Raw genomic sequence first — 16,844 nt, 5'->3', positions numbered from 1 at the left:
TGTGGTGGGAAATCATGAACTGGATTCTTCATATCATGAGACTGATTTAAAATCATAAAAGTTTAGATATAAGTAATAATTTGCATAGTTTCAGCTTACTTACCTTGTGATGATTATCTTTATTCCTTCAGGGTGAAGTTTCCCACTTAGGACTTGAATGTGTAAGGTTCTTAAGTCATTCCTAAATGAGTACCAGAAATGCAGATCTCCTTGTTCACAGTTCGAAAGATACTCAGTGAAATTTCTAACGCTTTCCAAGGAATGAAAACCTTTTTTTATACTCTGTCCCATTCTGTCTGTAACCTCTAGCCCTTGGTTTGATCCTCTGTATCCACTTTCTCTCCATTTTTCCCCTTGTTTTCAGACATAGCCCATAATCCTTTCTGCCCATTTCAGTCCCTCCTGCTTAGTCCTCCAAGGTGTGCTTCATCTCCATTGAAAGCAAGCGTCCAAAATAGGCGAGATGGATCCCAGGCCACAAGTGCCTGTTTCTTGCCATTGAATAAAGGGAGACTGCAGTGACTAGTAGACCTGCGCTGGGTTAGGTGAACCCAGACCGATTTCTGTACCTGCTGTAACCATCTTGCGCTCTCTCAGTTTCTCACCTCACTACTTAAATGCCCCTTTGACCTCCTTAAATTGACCTTTGATCCATAAGCTGTTCCCAGTCTGGCTCTCCCATCTTCCCAGAGGACCAAGAGGAAGAAGCTCATACTTCCTTCTAGTATATGCAGAATGTTATCACATCCCTCAGATTCAAAAATACATTTTAGTAGCTGAGGATAATGCTATCCAGTAGTGGCTGTCATTGTTGGCCAACTTTCCATCCACCTGCAAAGGTTACAGTCAGTGATAGTAGGAGACGATGCTACTGTAAAATAAACGCAGACTTTTTTAGCGTAGGTGGCCCGTTCTGGCATGGCAGGCTACAGCACTTGACTACAAATAGGATCTTATGCAGCTGTGCTCCCTGGTGCTCAGTACCTTCTTACCTTCCTCGCCTTTGGTTATTCTAATCTGAGGCTTAAGAAACAGGAAAAATTGAATATAACGTCATCATTTTTGGGAGCACAAAAAGAGACGTGAAAACACAAGTCGATTCTTCTGGCCGTGCTAAATTTAAGAACAGAACCCAACTGAAACATAAATAACAACATACTTTTTTTCTAAAACTGTGCATGTTAAATAACAGGCCGAAGGAAATACACGGGGATTAACTTGAAAACAGATGTTTATAATGATTCGATGACGTATTTTAATTACATTCCCAGATGCAATTAAAACAGACTCCTTCTGAATTTAAGGGATGTATTGATAAAACTGATAACATTCTACATGATGCTGGAGGAGGAAGTATGAGCTGCAAGCCTGCGTCCTCCAGCTGTGATCTCATCAGGCCTGAAAAACTAAGAGAGGTCACACTGGGTCACTTCTTGAAATGGGAGGCCCAATGTTTTTCCAGGTATAACCATGTACCACAAGAAGTAAAGCAGATTATTCAGTGGGTGGCAGTTTTTCCTCCTGGTCAGTATTGAGTTGGCATTGTAGCACATGTTGGCGTTTTCAGATCTAATTCTCTTTCTGCAGCATAGGATTAATACTCATTCTAATCAGTGTTAATTTTCATCTTTTTGTGCATTTGTAATATAACATGGTAAAATGCTGTAATAAAGTAAGAGAAAAAATGTGAATATTTTTGCTTCATGTGAATATGGAGAAAGTTTGACTTCAAACAACAAAGTCAGTGGATCTACATTTAAAAAAAAAGAATCTCAGCAAAAGCAACAAATTTTTCAGGAGCTGGTACTTTAGTTCTATTGGTCAGCCTTTAATAATTTTATTTTCAGTATTAAACCTCCATTTCTCTTTGATGCTTTACTTTAAAAGAAAATGTATTTACCAAGTAAAAATGTTACTGTATTATTTAATTTTCCAGAGTGATGATGTTTGTTGGTCTCATTGGAGGTTTTCCAGATTCAAAATGGATTAGGTACATTTTCTATTATTTCCCAGAAGTACTGAGGTCCCCGTAGACTGTGGAGCCCGCAGGTGTGGAGGGACGGGTGCCCAGCATCTGTGCTGAGAGCTGGCTCTGGAGAGGTGCCGTCCCTGACTGCTTCTGAATAATGGCTTAATGGGGCTGCTGAAGGAGCTCGTGTGCGTTGGTGGAATATTCAGTGATACAAATGTTTTGCTTGTTTTCCTCCTAGTTTGTTTCTGAGGGGCATGACAGCAGTAAAAGCAATAGACTGCTGAGTTACTCACCGGTTGCTTCATGACTATGAGGAGGGAAAGGGGGGAGTAACCCAGATGCACTTAAGTGCACTGAAATACTTTGGGAACACAAAGCGACTGTAAGCTTTTACCTGTGCATCAGTTAATCTGACTTCTCTCATACGTTATCACCTTTCATGTTTTACAAAAAAAAAATGAGTGGCACTGTATGATTATGTCATAGAAATCCCAATCTTTTGGTTGCTCTTGACTCGATCCAAACAAACCAACCCCCAGATCTCTCAAGTCTCCATCTTAAGGCTTATGTGAACAAAGGCTTGAAAGCTTTTAGTAGCATTTATTAGTACTGAGCTCCCTTCTGCAAACACCTACAGCAAGATCTTCTTTCCCTCGCTTCTGAGGGAAGTGGCACTTGGGAGTATTTCATGTGATGAGATCAGCTGTTGGGACTAGCAAGGGCAGCTGCACAGTCCACCTTCCTTCCCTCTTGAGATGAAAACACCCCTCTCCCAAATCCTCCTTTCCACCTGCCCTCCAGAATTTCACTTCACAGAATCCAGATAGACTTGGGAGTCTGTCAGCATCTATGCTGAAGTACCGTCATTTTCTGGAGATACAAGTTGGTTGTATTTTGACTTTAGTTTGTCTATGATGAAGTGAGGTGGCTGCTGTCCTAACGAAAGCCCTTCGGGAAAACAAGGATCTATCTCTATAGTATCTCCTGGAAAATAATTCAGACTGGTTATGTTTTTACACATGTTTCTATGGATTCTCCTGCTGCAAGGAATTTGCTTTTACTGAGTGGAAGGTTTCCCATCATAATGACAATTACAGTTAGTCATTATAGAGAGCAAGAAAGAAAGAAGATCACTTGAAATATGGTAGATGTAAGAAACGGACCAGAAGCCTGGAGCTAGTCATTGCCTGGCCAGTGAACATTAACAGTTGCTTCCATATCTAATATTTAACGTTAGGAGCAGTTTGCTCTCTTAGAGGCTGTGGTTTGACTTCATTTCATAAAATATGTCCAGAAGTACTTGTTCATATAGTTTCCTGTGGTAATTATACCAGTATTTTATCTCCTTTAAAAACTATCATCTTCCTATCTGATGATTGCCAATTACTCATAAAAAACTTACTAAATCAATATTAAGTGATCTCTTGGTAAACACCCAAAGGGTGTAGGCAACATCTTTTGTCTTCAGAAATGAAACAAAAACCATATTCTTCAGGTCTGTTATTTTTTCTCCTTAAGCGTAGATGATTGTATTGGGTTTGTGTGGCAAGGTTTTGGTAGCAGGAGGGCAACAGAGGTGGCTTCTGTGGGAAGCTGCTAGAAACTTCCCCTGTGTCCGATAGAGCCAGTGCCAGCCGGCTCCAAGATGGACCTGCCGCGGGCCAAGGCTGAGCCCATCAGCGATGGTGGTAGCGCCGCTGGGGTAACATATTTAAGAAGGGGGACAAAAAAACCCCTGCGCAACTGCAGCTGAAGGGAGGAGTGAGAATATGGAGGGAAGAAGGGAGGGATGGGGTGTTCTGAGATTTGGTTTTATTTCTCATTATCCTACACTGGATTGGTAATAAATTAAACTAATTTCCCCAAGTTGAGTCTGTTTTGCCCATGACGGCAATTAGTGAGTGATCTCCCCCTGTCCTTATCTTGACCCATGAGCCTTTCGTTATATTTTCTCTTCCCTGTCCAGCTCAGGAGGGGAGTGATAGAGCTGCTTTGGTGGGCATCTGGCGTCCAGCCAGGGTCAACCTACCATAAAGATAAATCATGAACTGCAGTTTCACCATCCCTTTCTCCTCAAAGCAATGGCACATATTTATAGAGATTAAGTGTTTCTGCAGAATGCAAGCTGTTTATTAACAAACTGATATTAAAGAGATGCTTCTACAACTGGATTGATTTTAAATATTCTGTTGGGCTTTGAATGTATGAATATAGAATCCTAGAGGAGAATCCACTTGTTTTAAATTGAGACATTCATATTGCTAGATGCAGAGTATGTGTGTATTCTGTAATACACACATGATATGTTCTGCCTGTCACCCAGTTCAGACAATTAATTCTCAATTTCTTTTTTATTTTCAGGGTTGTTCCGGTTGTGGAAAATGTGACTGCAGTGGAGTAAAAGGGCAAAAGGTGAGTAAGTCAGCTCGCTCTACTTCATTATCTTACTCATTTAAACCACATGGTGTATAATCTAATGGGAGGCCGGTGAGCTGTTGGTTTCAGTGAACACTTGCACCACCACGGGGCATTGCCAAGGCCATGTGCCCTTCGGCAGCGTTTCCAAAAAGCAGCCAGCTCAGTGTCCGCTGCAGCAGAGGGCAGGAGGGCCAGGGGTGAGAAACAGCCGAACAGCCTGACTGCGGGGTGAAGCCCCTAGCCTGGTGCTTGGCCATGCCCTCCCTCGTTCCCCATCGAGCAGGATGCTAAGCCGGCACTCTCACCTTTCCTGCACCTCACATCCAGTCTTTTCAGTGGGTAGCAGAGGTTCTGGCTTGACATCCTGACCACCTCTAGAAGCGATGTGAGCAGGTCAGTTCAGACATGCCCCCCTCAGCACGCTGTGCAGATGGCTTTCCAGGAAGGCTGCGATGCATCATAAGCAACATACCCTGACCAGGGTTGGCTCTGGGAGGCAATGACCTGCAATAGGAAGAAGGAGGTTAATAATCAACTTAAATACAGCAAAGTGTTTTAGGTCAAGGGAAAAAAAAAAAAAATTTGGAACTTTTTGACAGAACCTTGCAAATGACTTTTAGTTTCCATTCAGCAATCCAAACTTTCTGTGTATGAAACAGAAAAGGGACTTCAAATGCTTCTTTTAATGCCGTAACAGTGAAGAAAAAATATAGCATACTTACGCATTCCATGACTTCCCTCTGTAAATTACCTGCTTTTGTAAATGCTGTAGACATTCAATCACTCTCCTTATCTCTTCCAATTTTGCTGTAGAGATTTTAATCTACAGTGTGGTCTGTTCTGCATGCACATGTACTGTATATCTACCATTATAAATGAGTGTAAGCCAAAAGTGTTATCATCCTGCGATTGCAGTGAGAACAGTTTCCGAGGTAAGTTGTTTAGGTCACCCAAAGGAATGCTTAGAAGAGGTGGGGGGTTAGTTTGCATTTTTGTTTTGGGAGATTTGTTTGTTTGGTTTTTTTTAATAAATATATAGCTGGTGTCCTACATTGTCTCCCATGTGATAGCTACATATTTATGGATGAGGGTTTTAGGAATGTTTGTTGGTGACTTTTCTTTGGTGATTTCCAGAACAAAGAATGTAAATGACTTAATCAGAGACCCAAGCAAAAATCATTTTCTTTGTAACAACATAGATTAATTTGTGAGACAGATGAAGAGTGTCGAGGTCCAAAACATCTTTTAGGTGGAGTCTCCTTTTTTTAATTACCCATTAATATCTGTTTAATAAAAGTCAGCTATATATTAAAAAAGAAATAAAGCAAAGATTTGGGACAGGTTCGGAACTCTGAATTTATTCCTTGATATCTTGATCTTTTTTTTCAGTAACAAGTACAAATGAATCCTTGTAGAATGAGAGAGATATTACATTAGAACTCTCTTGTCGAAAGCCATTAGTTTTCAGTTCATAGAGTATGCCTCAGTTCATAGAGTATGCCAGCATCTTGTAACTAGATAATTTTAAAAAATGACAGTTTGGGGAAATAAATTGTATTAAAGCTTATGCTTCATTTATTTCCAGCTGCAGTCTTGACTGTCTTTGCTAGAGCTCTCCTGGCATTTTTCATTTGCATAGTGTAGAGTCTAAAAAGTTCTCTTTGAATGAAATAGGTGCTTGTCTGATATGCTAGAAGCCAAAACTACCTCAAATTAATGTAGATTATTTAAAAATGTAGAAGAGAGAAAAATATCAGTCCATAGCAACAGAAGTTATAGGAAATTCCAGATCTCATGCAAACTTGTCCAGCCAGTCAGTGTCCTCTGCACTCTTCTTAATGGGTTCCATCACAAACTTCTCTGACTTTAAACGTGTGTAGTGAAATATTTACATACTTTTAGACTGTGTAGGAAATTTAATTATTGACATTAGAGACATCTAGACAGGTGAATGAATAGTTATACCTAGAAAACAATATTCAAGAAAGGCATTTGAAAGTATTTTGGAATGCCTTTAGAAGTAACTAATTATGGTTGGACTTGATGATCTTAAAGGTCTTTTCCAACCTCAATGATTCTATGATTCTAACTTGATTCAGATCAATATATATCAATGCTTGCTCATTACGTTAACACTCTGAGGCTTTCCAATCTGTACTTAGGATTTTGAAGAGAAAATTGAATTTTATTTAAAAACATATACCCCCCCCGCCTTGTCTTACCCTAGCGCAGCTTTTCATCCCAGTTCTTTACATTTAATGCCTGTCTAGAATAAGGACAGTCTACTACCCAGTCCCAGGCCTGAAGACAGAAATTGGTGAGGGAAAGCAAGGGAAGCATCCTTCCTGCTTGCCCCTGTAATATTTCTAGAAACGGTCTTTCCAACCAATGCATTTGGATTTGAAACACGTCTCTGCTAAACACGGTTCCCATTAACACACACATCAGTAGTGGCACCTGTTACCTCAGGGATCTACGTGAATGTTGCTTGATCAGAGAGGAACTGATTGGAAAGACTGATCCTAGCCAGGATCCAGGCCAGAAGGGGGCCGCCATGCCCAGCTCTTGTGGTACCCCAGGAGACCACGTTAGAGAACATCTGCTCTCCACTTCTCATGTAGCCACTTGCGTGGGAAGTACATATCCATTCTGCTCTACGCCATCCACAGCCAACATGTTGCCTACACTGGAAACCCTTTTGATCTGGCTTCCATGTTGTGCAGAAGTGCACAAACGCTGAAGGGCCTTTTCCAATCCACCCACGCTCTTCAGCAACGTAACCACACCAGTTTACTGCCGTGGGAGCTTTGGCAGCTGCGGAAGTGGGTCCTGGGTTTACCCTTTAATGCCTTAATTATTAACATCTGGGGATATATTTCCTACGGTAGTGTGGGAAGAAGTTCCAGACCCTACAATTTGGGGGTGGGGTTTAATTAAAATACATTTGGCCAAATAATCATATTAATGATCTCACCAGAAAAAGTGCTGAAAATAGTATTTGACTTAAAAATGCAAGAAATATTACCCAACAGCATTTCAGACATGGAAGAGTAAATTATATTGCCATATTTTTCTCTCTCATTTGAGGATGTTTTCATCAGTATGACCATTGGGATGGCCATATTTAGAATACATTCAATATGTTCTCTCATTAGGCTGTTTCCGTGAAAATTGCATCTCCATGCCAAACTCCTTTAAGATGACTCATACTTTATCAAGGGCATATAATTGACAAAGTCTAAGGGTTTTCATCCCTTTCAGAAAACTTCAGAAAGTGAGTGTAATTGCAACAGATGGCTCTTATCCTATAAAGCCTTTATTATTACACTGAACATCAGGCTGTTATTTTAAACTATATAATGTCAAGTATCAAGTATTCGCCAAACAAAAGGTGCAGAAATTTTAGAAAAACATAATATTGCTAAAATAATACAATAATAAATAAACCTTACTGTTTTCCATTAGGTAGATTAGCCTAAAACACCCTCATTTGTTTCCTCTTACACTTTTTATTTGGTTTTCTGCATAATAACTGACTGTTCTTTCTAACCTCGCTGAAGTGCGAGATCTGTTTAAACTGATCAGTTTTGAATGCTCGCCTACGTTTTATTGGGTTACTCAGAAGCAGACAGAAGCTATGTTTTCTCTTTTATGCCTACCTAGATTATGAGAACAATTTCAAGCAGCTGTTGAGATAAGAAGTTCTAGCCATTAATGTGTGTGGAAAAAGCACGTTAAGCATTTAATTACCATTTAGAACAAAGACTGTATAGAGCCGAGTAAAATTCTCCATGCACTGACTTTTTCCAAGAATGTTCATTCTCTAATTCATGACCATTTACACTCATTTTACTCCATATCATAGAATCATAGAATTGTTGAGGTTGGGAAGGACATTGAGTCCAACCTGTTAACCTAACTGCCTGGTCCACCTCTAAACCATGTCCCTAAACAGAAACATGTATAAATGGAGGTAATACTGGAACTTTGCTGTAACTAATACAGAATGATTAATCTTCTAACACTTATCAGTTAGAACGCATTAAAGTATAAATTCTCATTCTTTAGTATAAATGTCTCATGATGATTGCCTCAGCAATCAGCATTACCTGTTAAAGTCACAAAAATATCAAATGTGATTTTGTCATTGCACATGAAGTATTGCACTTTTAAAAAAGAATCTCTGCTAGGAAATTCTGAAAGAAAATGGAAAATAAGAGTAGAATTAACTCTTAGGTAACTGCTGCTTTTGAGTTTTTTTTTGTTTGAGATGTAAGAAAACGTGAGCAAATCATTTTATATTGTCATATTTTCGTTTGCGTAATTCTGAGACTGTATCTGTATTATTATACCTACATAAACATTACTTCTCTGTTTCCCTTGATGGGTGCATCATCCCCATGTGGGTTGACCATGCTGCAGAAGTACACAAACTGGCTTTGCTTGAGCCATTTTGGTTCTGGAAGCCAGGTAGCTCTGTTACTGGCTTAGGCTGAAAGTCACTGGGACATCTCTGCGGTTCCCCGTCAACAGGAGCAGTGACCAGTCTTTTCTCTTCTGCACACTGACACAGTCTTAAAAGTCACACATGGTTTTGCTGTCTGCAGGTGATTGTGCTTCTCCATTTTCTCTGGGAAATGAAGAGTTGACTGTTCCAGTTGACTGTGTCCCTGTACACTTGTTTTGTTTTGGTTTTTTTTAGGTTTACCAGACTGGGAGGGCCTTCAAGGCTTTTTCTGTCATTTTAGGTATCAAAAGATAGAACAAAAATATTTGTGATATTGATGAGTTAAAGCAATATAAAACCCCTTGCTGGAGAGAAGCTCCGGCAGTCAGTGGGAAGATCACTATTAAGTACTTCGGAGTTTCCTTTACAATATAGCAGAGGACAACAAATCAGTTTCTCCAGTGGAGCAAATCAGTAATCACTAGATCTGTGCTTTTCATACTCAACCTTTATAAGCAACATCAAGATTTTTTAAATCAAGAATGTTCATTTTTACATGTTCCATTGGCACTATTTCATGTCAATGTTTACTATTTGGTTTTAATCAGTTCTTCCATAGTTTTGCTCACTGTTTCTATTTAAGTGGCTGCTGTAGGAACTTGCCTCGTGTACAGCACCTGTTCATGCCTGTGTTGGAAAGACTATGAACTGAGGACACCAAGGAAATCACAGCTAAATTATACATCCCAGAGAGGGACATAAAATTGACAAGAGGGCTGATGGGCAATGTGGGAGGCAAGATTGTGCTTGCAGTCTGGAAAGGGCTAATAGATAACATGAAGTCATCTAATCAGTCCTGAAAGGGGGAAATCAGAAGACCATAATAAAATAAGCAAAGATACTGATCAGCTGCAGATCTGATGTTCTTCAAGCAGAGACGTGGTTTATAAAATAGTTTCGAAAATCAGGCCATTGTCACAATGTTTGTGTCAATTCTGCAGTGATAGGAGTGTATTTTTATTGATTTACTATTTCTTTATGTCACTCACAGTAAAATAATCCTTTTAATTCAAATCAGGGAAAAAGAACATCTATGTTTCATAAAGAGAGCACACCAACAAAGCTGCTATTCTTGAAAAGAATGAGATGTCAAAAGACTTTGAATAATACTGAGTGGGATATGCAAAGTATTGAAAGTTTTCTACAGTTTCCCAACGGGCAGACCAAACTGCTAAGTGGCATCTGGAGCCATCAGATTTTCTTCATTTGAAATAGTCATTGGAACCATTTGTCCCATTTGCCCAAATGAAACCGAATGTCTCTGGCAACATCTTCCATATGAAGATGTATTTTTGCACTTGGTACGGTACGTGTCTTTGATTAACACAAACTAGTGGATTACACTGATGAATTTATCTCTATGGAAAGAGTGCTATGAAAGCATATATCCCAGTAATACTGTGTCATGGGGTAGGCTCTTACTTAGTTTTCAGAGCTGACTTCTAAAGGTTTTCACACAGTAGTATTTCAGTTGGCATAATATGACCTTTTAAGCAGCAGTTGCCAGATGCATATCTTTGCTTGTAGAGGTGTTGGTATAATAATCTCAGGCATTTCTTCATGGAAGAAAACATGCTCTCTAGCCTCACAGAGTTTGGTTTTATATTTGTACAACTGCTGTTAGTGTACGTCTTCATTATGGTTTCTCAAAGGGTTACAGGGCCATAATTTGATCTGAAGCATGTAAGCCTCCAATGAAGTCACTAAAGTTTCCCAAATGTGAGATCAAAGTAAGATGAGAAAAGACCTATAAGATCTCCACTTCTCTGAAATCTGCATGCTTGGGAAGCGGAGCTGCCCAGTGCTTGCGCAATACCCATGCGTAGCTTGGAATCTTCCCAAATTTAAAATTTTGTCCGTGCAAAGAGAGTCACGCTTCCAGTATCTACTGACTACATAGTGATTATAAAACTTACGTCCCAGCGTGCAGTTTTGTAGTATCTGGTCATATGTGTGACAGCACTTGCAGTCTGCTTCTGCTTTCTGTATGTTCATCTTACTGTCCATAACACTAATACTCTGTGATGCAGACAGGGTTCTGTGGGTGTAGATTACGGGTCTGGGACAGCATATGTCTGGGGAACAGCAGTAGCTGCATTTTGTAGTTTACCCCTCAGGCTTCTTTAAATCATTCTGCCATTCAATTTATATTGTGTTTGCTGGGGATCTCAGGCCAAGCCAGCCATTCTAATTGATGGTTCTGTGATACGGCAGTTCCCACACAAGAATTTAATACTTGCTGCACTTAATAATCAGTCTCTGCCTACATTTTCTCTGTAGCACTATTCACAAGAAGCAACCTGGGTGTATATAATTATTACTAGGGAACCACAGCGATACGGTAATCTCCTTAAGTCACTTTCTAGTCTTTCTAGCCAAGACCATAAAGTGGTTTGGGGGTTTGGTTTTTTTTTTTTTTTGTTTTTTGGTGTTTTTTTTTTATCTCATACTAATGGTAGGTAGTTGTTTGATTCTCTTTGCTCAGCTACCTCCTGTTTCAGATTTTAGACCTATGTTTTCAGTGAGAGCTCAGAACTTAAATTAGTCATTGAAAACATCCGGCCATGTGATGTTGGCTTTCAGAGAAGCAGATCTGAATTATCTTAAAGTTTGGATTTCATCAAGAAAGGGTAAAAAGCCAAATTTCATACAAAATTCTCAAAAACACTTCCAGCAGAAGCAATAGCAAAACTTGTAGCCATATATACCTGGAAGGAGAGAGAACAGGAAGAAGCAGCATGAAAGTGGGATTTTCAAAGAGGAAACCTGAAGTAGCTGCTACAAAAGTGATAGTGGAGTACTTTATCATGCAAGCAAGTTCCTAACCATCTGGAGAACCTCTGTAGTTTAGCCAAGAAAGAAGCTTAATATCACAGAAGGAGCAAGAACCGCTGAGAAAGCATTTTTAAGAGATGTTAAAAAGGATTTACATTTCCTTTCAGGTAAGTCTGACACCTGAGAAAGTTTTACAGAACAATAAGTAAATCGAGTTATAGACAACATAGCAAAGAAAGATAACCTAAATGATGAAAATAATTATTAGCTTTCAATAACAGATAAAATCTTCTCCTATATCATCTTTAACAACAGAAGAAAGGCAAAATTAAGGTAAAGCCACAGGAAAAGCAACTTAGACTCCCGTCTGGAAAATCGTCTTTCTATCTCTTAGAATATTTAAGAGTAACTAGAATGGCAAAACCTACCCATAAATTTTGTAGCTCTTAAAGAAAGCACGTGACAGCTTCCACTGAAGTTCTGCTGGAACATTTTTAAATGTTTTGATATGCCAACAAAAATAATTCTCACCAAGGCTTGTGTCAAAGATCAGTGTGCACAGTTAAAAGTAGATAACTGAGTTGAGTGAGTGAGTGAACACAGATGCTGGCATCAGATCGGATGTCCTCTCACTCTTCTCTCATTCGACCCTGACTGTAAACTGATGCAACAAGAGTATTTCATGGCTAGTTAGCAGAATACTAAAAGCTTTGGGGGGGTTTTGGTGACCCTTAGTTTCGTTAGAACAGTTTGCTCGACTGCCAAGCAAAGCCCGAAAGACGCTGCAGAACTGCAAAAGGGATGGGTTTAAGTAGTGGTAATGGAGGGGAGGGACTCGCGCACAGAGGGGCAGTCTGAAGTGCCCTCCGACTCCGGCGTCAGGAGTTAGGTGAAAAAAACGGGAATACCAGAGGCTCGTATAGTGGAGCAGTGAACAGAGAAGCCAGTGGCGCTGCCAGCTGTGTGCAGCACCTTTAATGAGATTTGCGAGTTAAGGATGCGATTACAAATCTTCAACTCAAACTTCATTTCTGTCTGAAAACGTGGAGATGGAGGCTGGAAACCCAGCAGGGACACAGGCAGCCTCGTAAAACTCCTCCAAAGGGATCACTTCAGGAAGTTCTAGGTATTAAATGTAATTAGTTTCTATCAATGCCGAGGCATGGGAGCTGAGGGACGATATTTACCTCTGGAAAAAAGGTAAAGGGTACGGCTTGGAAAAGTGAAACTCTCCAGATGTAGGCAAAGTGCAAGCTTTCGATAGCAAAACTGCCAGTGCGGCCTACCTGTGAGCGGGCACGATCAGCTGGCGGGAAGGGAAGGGCCGGGGAGATGGGCGCTGGCGGCGGGGAAGAGCTGTCCCCTGCGATTGTCACCGTCCCACGGCCCGTGGCTGTGTCTCTTCCCCGAGGGCTCCTCTGGGTGGCAGTCATACAGCACGGATTTCGTGTGTTCTGACAGGCCCCTTTACACATCCTTGCCGCCTTTTATTTTTTTTTGTCAAAAAGAAAACCTTAAAGACACCTACTAAGCTGTATACCAACTTCTGGTCGGCATTCACTGAAATGATGCTGATATCCTCCACAATGTCAAAATAAGGAGAATATCTGGTTTTCAGTATTATTAATGGTTATTGCATCTTCCACAACTTAATTGGTTTAGGCTGAACAACCCTGAAGGTACTAGAAAAAAATTATATTGTACTGTCTGTTCTCCAATGCTTCTGGCTGAGTCAAGAGACTCTAGAGATTGAATTGAGGAAACACTGATTTATACTTTTGAGGCATAGTGTTGTCTGCCTTTTGGTATTTTCATGATTAAAAAGTCAGAAGCTAGAATATTTCCTCTAGCGTTTGTGGAAAGATATTTTACTCCTGTGCAACTTTCAAAATGTGTAAAACTTTAGAAATGCCATTTCAAACGTAACCCCAAAAAGCAGCTAGAATAGCACTGTCTAGAATAGTACTGTCTGTCATGTACTCTCTAAGATATGAGCTACTTCATTATGAGAACTTTATTGCAGTCTGTACTGTCTAGGACCAGCTGCCCATGTTTTTACTATTTATGGAAGAGATTATTTTCTGTAAATATGTCCATGACAAACCTTTGGCAAGAGAATAAAACTTGCATGTAACGTCACATTTCATTCCAGGTCTAGGATCTGAACAAAAATAAATTAAAAAAACCTGAAAAGTTCAAGACCTTTTTTTTTTTCTGCTGTTTCATCTTTAAATGTAGGCCTTTGAACAATGCCAAATGCAAACAAATGCTAAATAATTTTCACTAATGAAGAAGGAAGGGCGTGTAGCATTTTTACCCCTTATATTCTTGGAACTTCAACACTGGAAGTGATTTAACACAATGTGCAATAAAAGAAAGGAAGAGTTACTCAGACCTAATGAGTTCAACAGATGATTAGAAGGGGTGGGAAATATAGTACCCTTTTGATTCAACCTGTCTCCAGGTGATAGAATTTCCTTCTTGTTACACTGCAAACGCATTTGTCCTTAAAACGTCCTCTTCCCTCGTGGTTCTTTGAGGTTCTTCTGTTCCCCAGGGTGGCTCTAACTGATGGGAAGAGGCTCCTTGACCCACGTCTGATTTAAAAAAAAAAAAAGTGTGGAAAAACCTATGAATACCTTTGGTAAAAGGTTTGTGTGACTTCCTCCTGAAACATCAGGAACTCTGTGGTTTTGGTTTTTATTTTCAAAAATCAAGAAAAGTTTAAACATAAAGACAATGAACCACATACCTTGGTGTTAAACTGCCAAGCTTTGTGCAGACAGACTTCCACAGTTGGAAAATAAAGTTCACTTGCTGTTTATTGGCTTCTGCTATCTGTTAGTCTTGTCTTTGTATTCCTGTCCTTCATATACCATGCCCTCAATCATGCTTTGAGGTGGACTACTGCTGGCTTATAAAATGTTCAAACTACGGGTCACGCATGCTATCTTTTGTGAATGAATGGAAGGTGCATGTGCCTCACTAAACCTCAGTGACTTCTCCTTGTTTTTTCTTTTTTTTTTTTTTTAATGGAGGGAAAACAAGCAAAATAATATTTTGCTGTAAGTACAAATATGTTCCTCCTCAGCATCCTAGCTACTTCTAGATCTGTAACATTTATCTACACTGGAGTCAAATATCACACAAAAAGTACATCAGCCGAAGACACACAAATGTAAGGAAACATTGAGAGCTTAAGTTAAGAGTGTACATGGCTCAAGAAGTCCTAAAAAGTGAAATTTGGACACCTTTGTTGAAAAAACTGACTACTGCAGTTGGAAAATGGGGAGTAACTATAGGGTGAAAAAGAAGAGGAATTACATGAAGAAGGCTTGGTAAATTATGTAGGGAGGGGCCATTACTTGCAGCTGGTTTAACTGAAATTGTACGATGTTGATAGGCAGCCAGTTGCTTGACATTGATTAAATGGGAGGCTGAGTCTGTAGCCATGACTGACTTTTGAATGTTAATTTTATTTCACTCAGCTTATTTTACTTATTCAGCTTCTAAATCAAATTCAGACACACCGTATATCCACCCACTTACTTGCACACCAACCAAGTGCATACATACTGATATGTAGAGAAAAGGATAATCAAAGATGGTTATTTCTATTTTTATACTCCTGGGAAGCACTTAGCAGCTTCCTAAGGAATGCCCTGTGCCGCCATGAGGCGACACTGAAATATGCTCTCAGTCTAAGCATTCTTTCATATTTAGGAGGCAGAGGCACAGGTTCAGTCCCTGAACCGTAAACCTGAACAGCTCTCTAATTAAATGTTTATACTAAGAGATTCACTATTGGAGGTTTGGATTCGATTTCTATCAAGCTGCACAGGTTCCCCAGTATTGTAAATTCATGAGGCTCAGGAACGGATACTTTCATAGTAGGAAGAGCAATCCCTTCAGGGAGTAAAAAAGCAGAGCAAGTGAGATCTTGCCACCATTTGGCGATCGGAGTGCAACTTCTGCCCCTACGTATATGAACCTGTATGGCACTGGCTTTGCACCCTAAGTGGGCGCTTCTCAGCGTTCCCACCTCCAAGTGCAGCCTGAGAGCTGGTTTCACTGTGGGACCGAAGGAGTCCCGCAGGTGAAAGTCACTGGGGAGGAAGCAAAGGGAGAAGGAGATGGCAGAACTAGCACCGTGGCACAGAGGGCATGACTAGAGAGCGCTGTTCCCCAGCAGCTGTTGGGGTAGCTCTTTGTCGACATAGGTGTCTGCATATAACGTAGAGCAGCCCTGGTAACGCTTGGCGTTGTGCAGGGGACTCATCCAGCCCACAGCCAGCCTGACTGTGGAGCTGTGCAGGTGATGTGAAACTGTCATGGCTGCTCCCTCGGTTAGTCGTGCCAAAAATGCTGGGCTCATGTTGCCATGTGAGTGAGCTTTCTCAGATGCTTCCTGGCAGTGCAAGAATCCAGACTTTGCTGACTCTCCCCCCTCCCTCCCCCCCGACCCCCCTCTTCCATTCTGCATACTGTCAGGGGCTCAGCCCCAAAACTTCTGGGTGAGCCAAGATCTCTACAGAGCTCCTACACAGATTCTTTGCATGTCTTCACAGTTATGTTTGTGTAATTAATTACTCGTTACTTGTGTGGCTCCAGAATTGTATAGCTATAGCACAGATATATTTTAGTGCTGAAGGATGTACAGTGGGAATTTTGTAATGTTAAGCATCCTTAGTGCATTTAAGGACGCTTGCCCTGTGAGCATATAGCAATAATTCTGTTTGACTGATATCCACTTCACACTTTCAATAAAATACTGAAAATGTTAAGTGCAGCTGAGGACAAACAGATGATATTGTACGTGTTTATTTTAATCCTGAGAGATATTCAGGGCTGGTGCTCCCTCTGGTGGTTAAAAATACTCTTTTAATAAAGAATTGGATATTCCCCACCTCTGTGTCTTCACTAGTGTAACACTGAGGCAATTACAATTCTGTAACACGTTTAAAAGAGTATGGAGAGAAACACAGTGGCTTGAGAGTGTTACTCAGATCACACAATAGGGTTTCCCACTGTGCAGTGTAATTACTGGTCCAACACCTCGAAGCCAATTCGCTTGAGCACTCGCAGTTGCATCAGCTGAAGGAACAAATACAGAGCCTGCGTTCACCTCTCACGTGGCTTGGAATAGGCCAGGTAGGAACCATGTAGTGCGTT

General features: G+C 40.4%; 1 protein-coding gene across 2 annotated transcripts in view; it reads left to right on the top strand.

Moving 5' to 3' along the window:
• The window catches only part of COL4A1 (collagen type IV alpha 1 chain), a 132,716-nt gene that overhangs the window by 51,288 nt on the left and 64,584 nt on the right, over window positions 1-16,844 (top strand). For both annotated transcript variants that reach the window (XM_082305079.1, XM_082305078.1), the window contains exon 2: window positions 4,334-4,384. In XM_082305079.1, coding sequence (XP_082161205.1) covers window positions 4,334-4,384 — 51 coding nt within the window. The remainder of the gene's footprint in view (window positions 1-4,333; window positions 4,385-16,844) is intronic.

The sequence above is a fragment of the Platalea leucorodia genome (genome assembly GCF_965183815.1).
Source record: "Platalea leucorodia genome assembly, chromosome: 2".
Classification (NCBI taxonomy): domain Eukaryota; kingdom Metazoa; phylum Chordata; class Aves; order Pelecaniformes; family Threskiornithidae; genus Platalea; species Platalea leucorodia.
The sequence above is the reverse complement of the archived record's forward strand: the minus strand, read 5'-3'. Positions and strand labels throughout refer to the sequence as shown.